Here is a 12,602-nt window from a genome sequence, read left to right on the forward strand (position 1 = left end):
GGTGCATGGCTCGATGCTCAGCCACTGAGCCATACCAGTCGGGCTATAATCTTGTACTTTTTAAATTCTAACTACATACACACATTTCTTATTCCAAAATAAATATATAAAATAATAGTAATAAAACCATAATAACCAGTATTGCTTAGGATATAGAGATATGAACATTCCCACACTCTGCTTGAAGGGATGTTAACTAGTTCTTTCCTGGAGAACAATTTGGCATCAAGTACCAAAGGCCTGAAAAACATTCACTCAATTGACCCAGCCATTGCTCTTCTAGGAATTTAATCCTGAGGAAATAAGCAGATGTGTACAAATATTTACATAGAAAGATGCTCCATGCAGCTTTATGATACCAAACAATCTGCCAACATCAGATGTTAAATCAAGTATAGTTCTCTGTAATGGAACACTAAGCCAGCCATAAAAAATCATGTTCTAGTGGAAAATTTAATAACACGAGAAAATGGTCACAATAAATTGTTGAGGGAAAAAAGCAGGTTACAAAACAGTAAGTACAGCATTATGCCAATTTTATAAAAGAAAAACATATTTTCAGAGGAAAAAGTGGCTGGATGGATATAAGTAAAAATGTTAACAGTGTCTATCATTGGTTAGGGGATTTCTTTTTATTCTTTATGCTTCTCTATATTTCCCAAGTAAACATATATTGCACTTGCAAGCAGACAAAAACAACAAATATTATTATAAAAAAGAAAGAAAATCGCTTTAAAAAAATTGCAAAGTACCATAATCACCAAAATACTAGCTTCATGAGATAGGCAGGCTCATCTCCTCCCACATCCAGAGCAAATCTTAATTTTTTGTCTGAGTTTACTTTTTATTTTACTTGTGTTTCTGAACAGCTTCCCATGGAATCATATTTATGCTGCACACACATAAAGTGGAAGAGATTAGCTTTGAAGAAGAACTAAGCCATTTATCAGTAGATCATTACATCTAATAGATTTTAATTCTTCAGCAATCACTAACACATTATTCAGTTAAATACTGTTATAACATTAGAGTTTTTTTGTTTGTTTTTGTTTTGTTTTTTTTTAGCAGATAGAGCAGGAGGGAGAAAGAGAGAGAAACATTGATGTAAGAGAGACACATCGACTGGTTGCCTCCCACACAACCCCAATCAGGGCTGGGGACAAACTGCAACCGAGGTACATGCCCTTAGCAGGAACCAAACCCAGGCCTCTCTGGTCCGCAGACCTACGTTCTAACCGCTGAGCCAAACCAGCCAGGGCACTCTGTTATAACATTATAAAGCAGGGCTTTTTATCAATTATAGAAGCCGCTGCTATACGTCTGATAGTTTTTGGAAAAATAATTCCAAACTTTAAGCATAGGCCTGCTAAAGATTCACAGTAGGGGTACCTTCAAATTTATACTCATTCTTTTAATATACAAGATCATAGACCTGGTGCAAGGGAGTAATACATCTTGCTTTAAATCTATATTGATCTTTAAAAAGTTATGGAAGAGCCCAGCCGGTGTGGCTCAGAGGTTGAGTGTCGACCCATGCACCAAGAGGTCGCTGGTTCGATTCCTAGTCAGGGCACATGGCCAGGTGGTGGGCCAGACCCCCAGTGGGGGACAAGCAGGAGGCGGCCTATCGATGTTCTCTCTCATCAATGTTTCTCTCTCTCTCTTCCTCTCCCTTCCTCTCTCTCAAAAATTAATAAAAGAAAAAATGGTTTTAAAAGTTATGGAAGGAAGTGTCTCAGGGATTTTGTTCCAGTTCCTACTGAGAGTGAACAAGAGCAATATTAGGTTTATAAAAGCCAATATCCATCCTTAAAATCTAGATCATTACCCTGGCCGGTTTGGTACAGCGGTCAGAGCATCAGCCTGCAGTCCAGAGAGACCCGGGTTTGGTTCCTGCTAAGGGCATGTACCTCGGTTGCAGTTTGTACTCGGCCCCGGTTGGGATTGTGCGGGAGGCAGCCACTCAATGTGTCCCTTTCACGTCGATGTTTCTCTCTCTCTCTCTCTTCTTTTCTCCCTCCCACTCTATCTGAACAAAAATGGAAAAATGTCCTCGGGTGAGGATAAAAAAAAAATCTAGATCATTGATGGTTAGCATAATTTTAAATATTTGTTGATAAGCTTCCAAGTGGAGTTCAGCCCTGGCCAATTTGGCTCAGTGGTTGAGTGTTGGCCTGCGGACCAGAGAGTCCTGGGTTTGGTTCCCACTAGGGGCACGTACCACCAAAAAAAAAAAAAGAACAAACAAAAACAAAATGGAGTTCAACTGGGCTGTGGCAATTGAGCTTATTTTCCTTTCCAACTTCATCTAAGTCATATTGGTTGTAGCTAACACTGTGGCTAATAAAAAGTCTAGCTGCTCTCTAAATTGGGACTGTTAAACAGTAGCCTCATCAGTCATTTAGACAAAGATGACAATTTAATGAAAGCTCATAGACATGAACAAGGTAGGGTAAGGGGTCCAAGACTATTGCTACAAGGTGTCTGAAGAATTATGGAATTCAGGACACGTAATATAAACTACCCTTTGTTTCAGAACATAGTCAGCAGCAGAATTGTCAGTTTTCTTTTCCAAATCCACAAATAATAGACAAAGCTACCACTCGCTACACAATTCGGCATTAAGGCTCTATCTTTTGCAGAAATATGCATTGTTAAATTGTTGAAATAGCCCCTCCCACTGAGCTGGGAGCGTGTTACCTTACTTTATTATTATTATTTATTTTTTATTTTTTTATTTTTTTCCTCACCTGAGGACATTTTTCCACCCTTTGGTCAGATAGAGTGGGAGGGAAAGAGAGGGAGAGAGAGAGAGAGAGAGACATCGATGTGAAAGGGACACACCGAGTGGCTGCCACCCACACAACCCAACCAGGGCCGGGGACAAACTGCAACCGAGGTACGTGCCCTTAGTGGGAACCGAACCCAGGTCTCTCCAGACCGCAGGCCAATGCTCTAACCGCTGAGCCAAACCGGCCAGGGCTTATTATTATTTTTTTAATCCTCACCCAAGGATATTTTTTCCATTGATTTTTTTGAGAGAGTAGAAGGGAGGGAGAGGAAGAGAGAGGGAGAGGGAGAGGGAGAGGGAGAGGGAGAGGGAGAGGGAGAGGGAGAAACATCCACATGAGATAAATGATTGGTTGTGCCCGACAGGGGCCTGGGATCAAACATGCTCTTTACCGGAAATCAAACCCAAAACCCTTCAGTGCGCGGGCTGACCCTCCAACCACTGAGCCACACTGACTCGGGCAGGAGTATCTTACCTTAGAGTACAGCACTGTGGCTCCCATGTAATCTTTCTCCTGAAATTTTTTGTTTCCTTCTTCTCTGTAGAAAAGGGGAGCGCTAGGGTCCTTTGCCACAGAATAACCTCTAGAAAGCCTTTTTAAAAACATCTCATCCTCAGGTCTTTATGGAGAAAGAAAAGAAACAAACAAAAAAGCATACATTTGTTATTTCAAGGAAAGCTCTCTTTCTCTCTCTCTCTCTTTTTTTAATCATCACTGGTGAATATTTTTCTATTGATTTTTTAAGATAGAGTGGAAGGGAGGGAGAGAGAGAGAGAGATAAACAACAATGTGAGAGAGGCACATTGATTGGTTGCTACCTTGACTAGGGGTCAAACCTGCAACCAAGGTACATGCCCTTGACTGGGAATTGAACCCGAGACCCTTTGGTCCCTGAGCCAGTGCTCTAACTGCTGAGCCAAACTGGCCAGGTCTCAAGGAAAGTTCTTAACCATTACACTTGAAACCAATGGTCTGAAAATCATTGGGACACATGAGATTCTATTATGTAATGTGATGGGAATGGCAGGGGGTGGGGACCTTGTGGTCTCTGACTAGAATTTCTATTTAGAGGATGGAGGGGTAATTTTTTATTCTTTATCTCATAATTATGAACCAATGAACCATTCCTCAGATAATACATCACATAGAAGCTTGGGTGTAGAAAATAGCATAATACAGTCTTTGCGCCAAGGCATATCCTCCACTTACACTGTTGAAAACACCTGAGTTGAATGGCTGCCAGAGGAGAGGAAGGAAGGAGGGAGGGAGGAAGAGAGAGAGAGGGAGGGAGGGAAAGCAAACAAATAATAAAGTAAAAGTAGTGAGATGCTAACATTTGGGTAACCTTAAATATTAAACAGCAAATCTCTGTACTGCTTTTACAATTAAATTTGAAATTATTTCAACATGAAAAGTTCTAAAAAGTACTGTATGCAAATGCTCTATATAATAAAAATAATAAGGTTGATCTAATATAAATACACAAACATACACATACACTGGCAAAAGAGAACACACCTTTCGTCCAATAAGGAGAAACAGTATAGAATAACCTTACTCTTTGACGACAAATGCAATGAAGCAAACAGAATATGAATAACATGGGAAATAAAAATTATCTTTAGCAACTCTTGGGTCACAAAACATTGTTTCACAAAACATTATTTATCTTTGTTATGTATAAGCTAATGTCAAATATTATTTTATTAATATTTAAGTACAATACAGAAAAAATCTCAAAATAAATGACACAGAAAGAAAAATTAGGAAAGATTTTACTTAAATCAAAAGGTATGTGTCCGGATGGTGTAGCTCAGTGGTTGAACATTGACCCATGCACCAAGAGGTCCCCGGTTCAATTCCTGGTTAGGGCACATGCCCAGGTTGTGGGCCCAATCCCCAGTGGGAGCATTTAGGAGGCAGCCAATCGATATTCTCTCTCACTGATGTTTCTATCTCTTCTCTCCCTCTCCCTTCCTCTCTCTAAAATCAATAAAGAAAAAAAAAAGATGTGCAGCCCAGCAGGTGTGGCTCAATGGTTGAGCATCGACCCAAACCAGAGGTTGCTGGTTTGATTCCTGGTCAGGGCACATGCCCAGGTTGTGGGCCCAAATCCCAGTGGGGGCATGCAGGAGGCAGCCAATCGATATTCTCTCCCATCCATGTTTCTATGTCTCTCTCCCTCTCCCTTCCTCTCTCTCTCTCAAAGCAATAAAGAAAAAAGAAAAAAGAAAAAAAGGTGTGCTTGGCCGTGGCTGAGTAGCTCAGCCAGTTATAGCATCATCATGATATGCCAAGGTTGCGGGTTCCATCCCCAGTCAGGTCACATACAAGAAGCAATCAATGAATACATAAATAAGTGGAACAACAAATCTATGTTCTCTTTTTCTCTTTCCCTCTCAAATCAGTAAATTAAAAAAAAATTTTTTCTTTTCCTTTATTGATTTTAGAGAGAGAGAAAGTGAGAGGGAGAGATAGGAACATTGATTGGCTGCCTCCTGCATGCCCCATACTGGGCATCGGGCCCACAACCTGGGCATGTGTTCTGACCGGGAATCAAACTGGCGACCTCCTGGTGCATGGGTTGATGCTCAACCACTGAGCCACACCAGCTGGACAACATTTCTTTTTTTGATAGTAGCCACTCTAATAAATGTGAAGTGGAATCTTCTTGTCATTTTGATTTGCATTTCCCTAATGATTAGTGATGTTAAGAGGATTTTTTCATATGTCTATTGGCCATTTGCATCTCTTCTTTGAAGAAATGTTCATTCAAATCTCCAAATATCAATAAAAATATTTTTAAAAAACCAAAAACCTGCCCTGGCCGGTTTAGTTCAGCAGTAGAGCGTCAGTCAGCCTGAGGTCCAGGGAGGTCCGGGTTCGGTTCCCGCTAAGGACATGTACCTCGGTTGCAGTTTGTCCCTGCCCCTGGTTGAGTCGTACAGGTGGCAACCACTTGATGTGTCCCTTTCACATCGATGTTTCTCTCTTCTCTCTCTCTCTCTCTCTCTCTCTTTCTCCCTCCCCAATCTATCTGAACAAAAAATGGAAAAGTATCCTTGGGTGAGGATAAAAAAAACAACAAAAAACCAAAAACCTAACTGGCACCCTGGCCGGTGTGGCTCAGTTGGTTGAACATCACCCTATGCACCAAAAGGTTGCCAATTTTTAGGTACATGCCCAAGTTGCAGGTTCAGTCTCAGACTGTACAAGAGGCAACCCATCAATGTTTCCCTCTGAAATCAATGTTTCTCTCTTTCTCCCTCTCCCTTCCTCTCTCTCTCAAATCAATTGAATAAAGAAAAACATTTAATTGCCCATCAACAGGGAAAAAATAACTACTGTAAATTGTGGCATATTACACTAGCAATACTTTGTGGTTGTTAAAAAGATTAAGGCGTTATGTTGGGAAAAAATCTCACAGAACAAAACACATAATATAATTTAACAGAGAATAAAAAAAGATATGTGCATATTTATCTATAAATGAATGAGAATGCATGGAAAGAACTAAAAAGACACTGTGTTTGTTGTTGGCACAAAGATAAAATGTCCACCTTGAACTTGAAAGGTATGTGTTTATGTATCTGGATATAGATGAGGCCCTCATTCATATGTCCTATTTAGCATCATTGTGTGCCATTCACTGAACTAAGTGCTTTATACACATTATCAAACTGTCATTCAATCAGTATTTGAGTACCCGTATTTTTTTTTAATCCTCACCTGAGGACATTTTTGCATTTATCTTCAGATAGAGTGAGAGGGAGAGAAGGAGGAAGAGAAACATTGATGTGAGAGAGACATATCGACTGGCTGCCACCCACACAACCCCAACCAGGGCTGGGGACAAACTGCAACTGAGGTATGTGCCCTTAGTGGGAGCTGAACCCAGGACTCTCTGGTGTGAAGGCTGATGCTCTAACCGCTGAGCAAACTGGCCAGGGCTGAGTAACTGTATTTTTGACAATGCACTGCTCTTGTCTAAAGAAAAACAAACCAAGCCCTGACCAGTTTGGCTCAGTGGTTAGAGCGTCGGCCTGCGGTCCGGAGAGACCCGGGTTCGGTTCCTGCTAAGGGCACGTACTTCGGTTGCAGTTTGTCCCTGGCCGTGGTTGGTCGTGCGGGTGGCAGCCACTCGATGTGTCCCTTTACGTCGATGTTTCTCTCTTTCTCTCCCTTCCTCTCTCTCCCTCCTACTCTATCTGTACAAAAAATGGAAAAATATCCTCGGGTGAGGATAAAAAAAAGAAAAACAAACCAAACACTGACAAGGTCCTTGCCCTTATGGAGTTTACAGTCTAGTAGTGAAGACAGACGTTAATCAAATGATTACCCAAATCTAAAAAGGAAAGGTATGCAGTATTGTACATGTATATATAAAAAAAAGATAACCCAGCTGGGATTCAGGGAAGGTTTTCCTGAGGAAAGATTTAGCTGACCCTGAAGGATAAGCAGAAGTTAATTAGTTCTTAATTAGGCATGGTGGAGTAGAGAAGAGATACGAAAAGAATTTCAGGCAGAAGTAATGTAAGAAGTGAATGCCATGTGGCATGAAGAAGCATAATGCATAGCAGGAATTGAAAGAAGGCCGATATGTCAGAAAGGGGACTGTGGTGAAAGAGGAGGCCGGAGAGACAGGCGGTGGTCAGACTGCAATGTCTTACTGGCTTCTATATTAAGAATTTTAGCCTTTATTATAAGAGCAAAAGAAACTCCTGAAATGTTTTAGGTGAGATCAATAACATTGATTAGTGTTTTGCAAAATGATTCCTGTCATGGTGTAGAAAAAGTTTGGAGTGAGGCAAGGAAGCTATTGTAATGGTCTAGCTACTGATAGTAATTTGAATTAGGGAAGTAAAGAAAATGTATTAGTTTTTTGTTGCTGCTGTAACAAATTACCACAAGATTAGTGACTTACAACACAAAAATTTACCTTACATTTGGAAGGGCAGAAGCCTAACGTAGATCTCAGTGAGCTAAAATCAAAGTGTTGGTAGGGTTTTCTGGAGGTTCCAGGAGATATTTCCTTGTATTTTCCAGTTTCTAGAGGCTTCCTACATTCTTTGGCTCATGGCTTCCTTTCTCTGTCTTTAAAGCCAGCAATGTTGCATCTCTCTGACTATTCTTCTATAGTCACATCTCCCTCTGACTCTTCTCTTTTCCTCCTTTTTCTACTTTTAAAAAAAAGAATCCTTACTCATGGATATTTTTTCTACTGATTTTCTTTTCTTTTTTTTTAGAGAAAGTGGAAGGGAGTGGTGGAGGAGAGAAACATTGATCTGAGAGACACACCAATTGGTTGCCTCCTACATGCGCCCCAACTGAGGCCAGGGATCGAACCTGCAACCCAGGTACATGTCCTTGACCAGGAATCGAGCCCATGACCCTTTGGTGCACAGGCTGACGCTCTAACCACTGAACCACACTGGCCAGGGCTCTTTTTCCACTTTTAAGGACTCTTTTGATTACATTGGACTCACTCTCCCTATCTTAAAATTGGCTAATCAGCAACCTTAATTTCCCTTTACTATGTAACCTAACATAGTCACAAATTCCTGAAATTAGGACATGGACGTCTTGGTATGTATTATTCTGCTTAACACATGGGGAAAGGGGGAGAATTGACTTCATTATAAATTTATATATATATATTTTTGTGGTTATCCTAGAGGTTACAAAATGAATTCCTGATTTATTATCTTTAGTTAGTACTTTCACCATTTCCCAAACAATACAACGATCTTACAATTCAACTCCATGCCCTGGCCAGTTTGGCCCAGCGGTTAGAGCATCAGCCCGCGGACCAGAGTCCTGGGTACGGTTCCCGCTAAGGGCATGTACTTCGGTTGCAGTTTGTCCCCGGCCCCAACGGGGCCATGTGGGTGGCAGCCAGTCAATGTATCTCTCTGACACTGATGTTTCTCTCTCCCTCCTGCTCTATCTGAAGATAAATGCAAAAATGTCCTTGGGTGAGGATAAAATAACAACAAAACAATTCAACTTGATTTCCCTATCTTACCCTTTGTACTACTGTTGTCATTTCTTACTTCTAAATGTTTTAGTTTGCATTCAGTTTTGAAAGGTATTTTCATTAGGTACAGAGTTCTAGATTGGCAAGTTTTGTTTTGCTTTGTTTTTCTTTCAGTACTTTAGATGTGCCATTAAATTGTCTTTGGGCTTCTGTAGTTTCATTGAAGAAAATCAGCCATTGTCTTATTTTTCCTCCCATATGGGTAATAAGTCTTTTCTCTTTGATTGTGTGTTTTTTTTTAATCCTCACCTGAGGATATTTTTTTCCATTTATCTTCAGAAAGAGTGGAGGGAAAGGAGGGAGGGGGAAAGAGAGAGAGAGAAACATCAATGTGAGAGAGACACATCGACTGGTTGCCTCCTGCATGACTCCAACCAAGGCTGGGGACAAACTGCAATTGAGGTACTATGCCTTTGGCTGGAATCGAACCTGCAACTCTTTGGTCCGTGGGCCGATGCTCTAACCACTGAGAAACTGGGGTAGGGCTCTTTGATTGTTTTTAAAATAGCCTTTTTCTTTTTAGTTTTTGTCAGTTTTTTTTTTTTTTTTTTTTTTTCTTTTTTTTTATTATTATCCTCGCCCGAGGACACTTTTTCATCCTTTGTTTAGATAGAGTGTGGGAGGGAGAGAGTGAGAGAGAGAAACATCGACGTGAAAGGGACACATCGAGTGGCTGCCACCCACACGACCCAACCAGGGCCGGGGACAAACTGCAACCGAGGTACGTGCCCCTAGCGGGAACCGAACCCGGGTCTCTCAGGACCGCAGGCCGACGCTCTAACCGCTGAGCCAAACCGGCCAGGGCAGTTTTTGTCAGTTTGAGCCTGCTGCCCCTAGGTGTGATTTTATTTATGTTTATAGTGTTTGGGATTTGCTAAACTTCTGGAATCTGTGGGTTGATATCTTTGACCAGTTTTAGAGATTCTGCAGCTCAAAATAGGTAATCAGTAAAAATTCACTGAATGAAGTTGTGGGAAACTCTTGTTTCAGTTTTCTCTATATATCTATGTGTACTGCATTGTGATGTAAAATATTTCTTACTAAAGAGTATAGTCAAGAGAGTTTGGAAAATACTGGGGTTAAACCTCTAAGGTCCTTTCCAAATTTGAGCACTTAGAAATTTCTATGTGCAGCTAGTAAATCTCCACTACAACCTTTGGGAAATGGCAGAGTTCAGAGCCTAAATGACTACAGCAAGGCACTGATTATTAAAACATAACACTGACACCAAAAAAGCTAAATAGCATCCCTATCTTTTCTATAATAGTAGGTTGGGAAATATGGGAAGTAGCAAAAACTGATGAATGCTCCAAAATATAAAAATCTAAATTTAATCCTTCGATCAAAAAGAGATAACTTAAGAGCAAATGACAAATTGAGACATTTTTCAGATGAATTTCCCTGGTTAAAGCTTCCATTTACTTACTGAAGAAGCAAAGAGGAGTGAAGAAAGATATCACTCAAAGTCTCTGCTGTACAAATTGTGACCTGAATGGACTTTGGGAGCAAAGCCCACTTCTGAAGTACGTATGATTTCCACTCATCCACAGGCAGATCCATGGTACTTTAGATCTATAAAATGAGTAAGAAAATAAGGAATTTAAATTTCTACAAATGCACAGTTCTAGGAAATCAAGAGTTCATGCCAGCAAGCATGAAGCAACAAAATCAATTCTTGTGATCTTCTTTTTTTTTTTTGTTAATCCTCATCCGAGGATATTTTTTTCCACTGGTTTTTAGAGTGGAAGGGAGGATGGAGGGGAGGAAAGAGAGAGATAAACATCCTGTGTCTCTGGTTGCCCTGACCTGGGTCAGTGATCAAACCTGCAACACAGGTACGAGCCCTTGACTGACAGAACCCGTAACCCTTCCATTGCTTTGGCAGACACTCTAACCACTGAGCACACCAGCCTGGGCACAATAGTTGTTTATACGCTGAAAAAGGGTCTGTATTCTCTCGTATCAATTCACTCAACTGTACTTGCATTCAGAAATATTTATTTATTTATTTATTTTTGTTAATTCTCACCCAGGGATATTTTTCCATTGATTTTTAGAGAGTGGAAGGAGAGGGAGAGGAAGAGGGGGAGGGGGAGGGAGAGAGAGATGTGACAGAGACACATCAATTGGTTATCTCCCTCAAGACCCTGGCCAGGGATTAAACCTGCAACCCAGGTACATGCCCTTGACCAGGAATCAAACCTGAGACCCTTCAGTCAGTGGGCTGACATTCCAACTGCTGAGCCAAACTGACCAGGGCCAGCTTACTGTTCCAGGCACCATGCTGGGGGACTGGACAGCTATCACCCCTGTCCTCTTTCCTCTTAGACCTGCACCTATCCCAGGTGCTCAAGTCAGAAACCCAAGGGACATCCCAGATTTTTCTTTCTCACTCTTCCCAGCAACTACTAAATTAACAAATATTTCTCTCTTACATAGTTCAGTTTTCTTTCAATCCCCTTTAGTTCAAGCCCTCACCATCTTTGTGTCTTTCCAGAGTTTCATAACTAGTCTCCATGCCCTCAGTCCTCTGTCCCCATTCAATCCATCCTGCACATTGTGACAGATATCAGTCCTCTGTCTTAAATTCATCAATACTCCTCCTAGAATTTAGGAAAGCCCAGTACGAACCCTTTATTATTTGACCTTTAGCTTACTTCCAAATCCTCAACTATTACTTTTACAAAGGAAACCTACTCTGTAACCTACTATCCTGAGCTACTCAAAGCTCTCTCCAGCTTGCCAGGCTATTCATCTCTCCAGGTTTTGCATAGGCTACTCATTCTTCCAGGGGCATCCCTACCCTCACTTGAAGTCCACAGGGTAAATTTCTGCAAGTCTCTCAAGACTCAGTTCAAATGGCCCCTCCTCCAGGAAGCTTTCCTTGATTTTTCATCTGTATAATTCCAGCACACTTGTCTCTCTCCTGGGGCCCATACTATGTGTACCTTGGGTTAGGGTTACTTACAGTGGAAACTCCCTCGACAGCCTGCGCTCTCCTCTGAGGTCAGGAACCAGGTCTTATTTACATTCAGAAACCCCCACTGCGCTTAGCTCAGGATCCAGTTACTGCTTTTACTACATTTAGCAGCAGGATTATCAGCTCTAATTCTGCTCTGGGGTACCAGGCCGAGCCGGGAAAGTTCCCAAGAGCCAGCTAGCAAAGCTCCTGGAACTGGTCTCCTAGGGCCCGCACCAGCGTTCGCGTCACCCTCGGCGCGCCCCGCAGCGTAACTCCCGCCTTCGGGCCCAGCCATCCCGCGAACTTGGGCTCGGGCGGCACGCGTGGGAAGCCCGCCCCGCCTCGGCCAATGCAGTGGCTGCTGAGCTCCTAGGCCCGCCCCTGCGCTGTGCTCACGTCGGGATGCGGAAGTGGCGTACGCAGCTCCTGGGGCCAATTGCTTTAGAGCGCGCCGGAGCCAGGGAGTGAGTCCCGTGCATCCGAGGATCGGAAACGCGGGAGTTGGCGCGGCGGAGCCATGGTGGGCCACCTGAGCGAAGGGGCCATTGCGGTGAGGAGGCGCCTGCGGGCTGGGCCGGCGGGCCGGGGTGGCTGTGGGTCTTGGGACTGTGCGTAGTGGAGAGGGGGGGAAAGGAGCTGGGGGCGATGGGGAGGGAACGAGCGAGAGGAGGAGATAACGGGGATGGGGCGGGGGGCCGCTGGGTCATTCCCTAGAATCATCACCCTTTTCTTGAAAGAATTTTTCCCGTCATATTTTAAACATGGTTACGTTTTCCTGCTTAAAAGTACAAGACAAAATAAACTTGCTTTC

General features: G+C 42.4%; 2 protein-coding genes across 3 annotated transcripts in view; one reads left to right on the forward strand and one right to left on the reverse strand.

Annotated features, from left to right (window-relative positions):
- The window catches only part of SMYD4 (SET and MYND domain containing 4), a 37,916-nt gene extending 26,105 nt beyond the window's left edge, over positions 1-11,811 (reverse strand). Inside the window, exons 1-3 of the mRNA XM_036268506.1 lie at positions 11,798-11,811; positions 10,256-10,401; positions 3,267-3,411 (exon numbers count right to left, since the gene is read on the reverse strand). Coding sequence (XP_036124399.1) covers positions 3,267-3,411; positions 10,256-10,389 — 279 coding nt within the window. The 5' untranslated portion in view covers positions 10,390-10,401; positions 11,798-11,811. The remainder of the gene's footprint in view (positions 1-3,266; positions 3,412-10,255; positions 10,402-11,797) is intronic.
- Positions 11,812-12,245: 434 nt separating this feature from the next.
- Positions 12,246-12,602, forward strand: part of RPA1 (replication protein A1) — a 58,462-nt gene continuing 58,105 nt past the window's right edge. For both annotated transcript variants that reach the window (XM_036269074.1, XM_036269073.1), the window contains exon 1: positions 12,246-12,341. In XM_036269074.1, the coding sequence (XP_036124967.1) occupies positions 12,309-12,341 (33 nt within the window). In that variant the 5' untranslated portion in view covers positions 12,246-12,308. The remainder of the gene's footprint in view (positions 12,342-12,602) is intronic.

This window comes from Molossus molossus, unplaced genomic scaffold (genome assembly GCF_014108415.1).
Source record: "Molossus molossus isolate mMolMol1 unplaced genomic scaffold, mMolMol1.p scaffold_m16_p_19, whole genome shotgun sequence".
NCBI classification, from domain to species: Eukaryota; Metazoa; Chordata; class Mammalia; order Chiroptera; family Molossidae; genus Molossus; species Molossus molossus.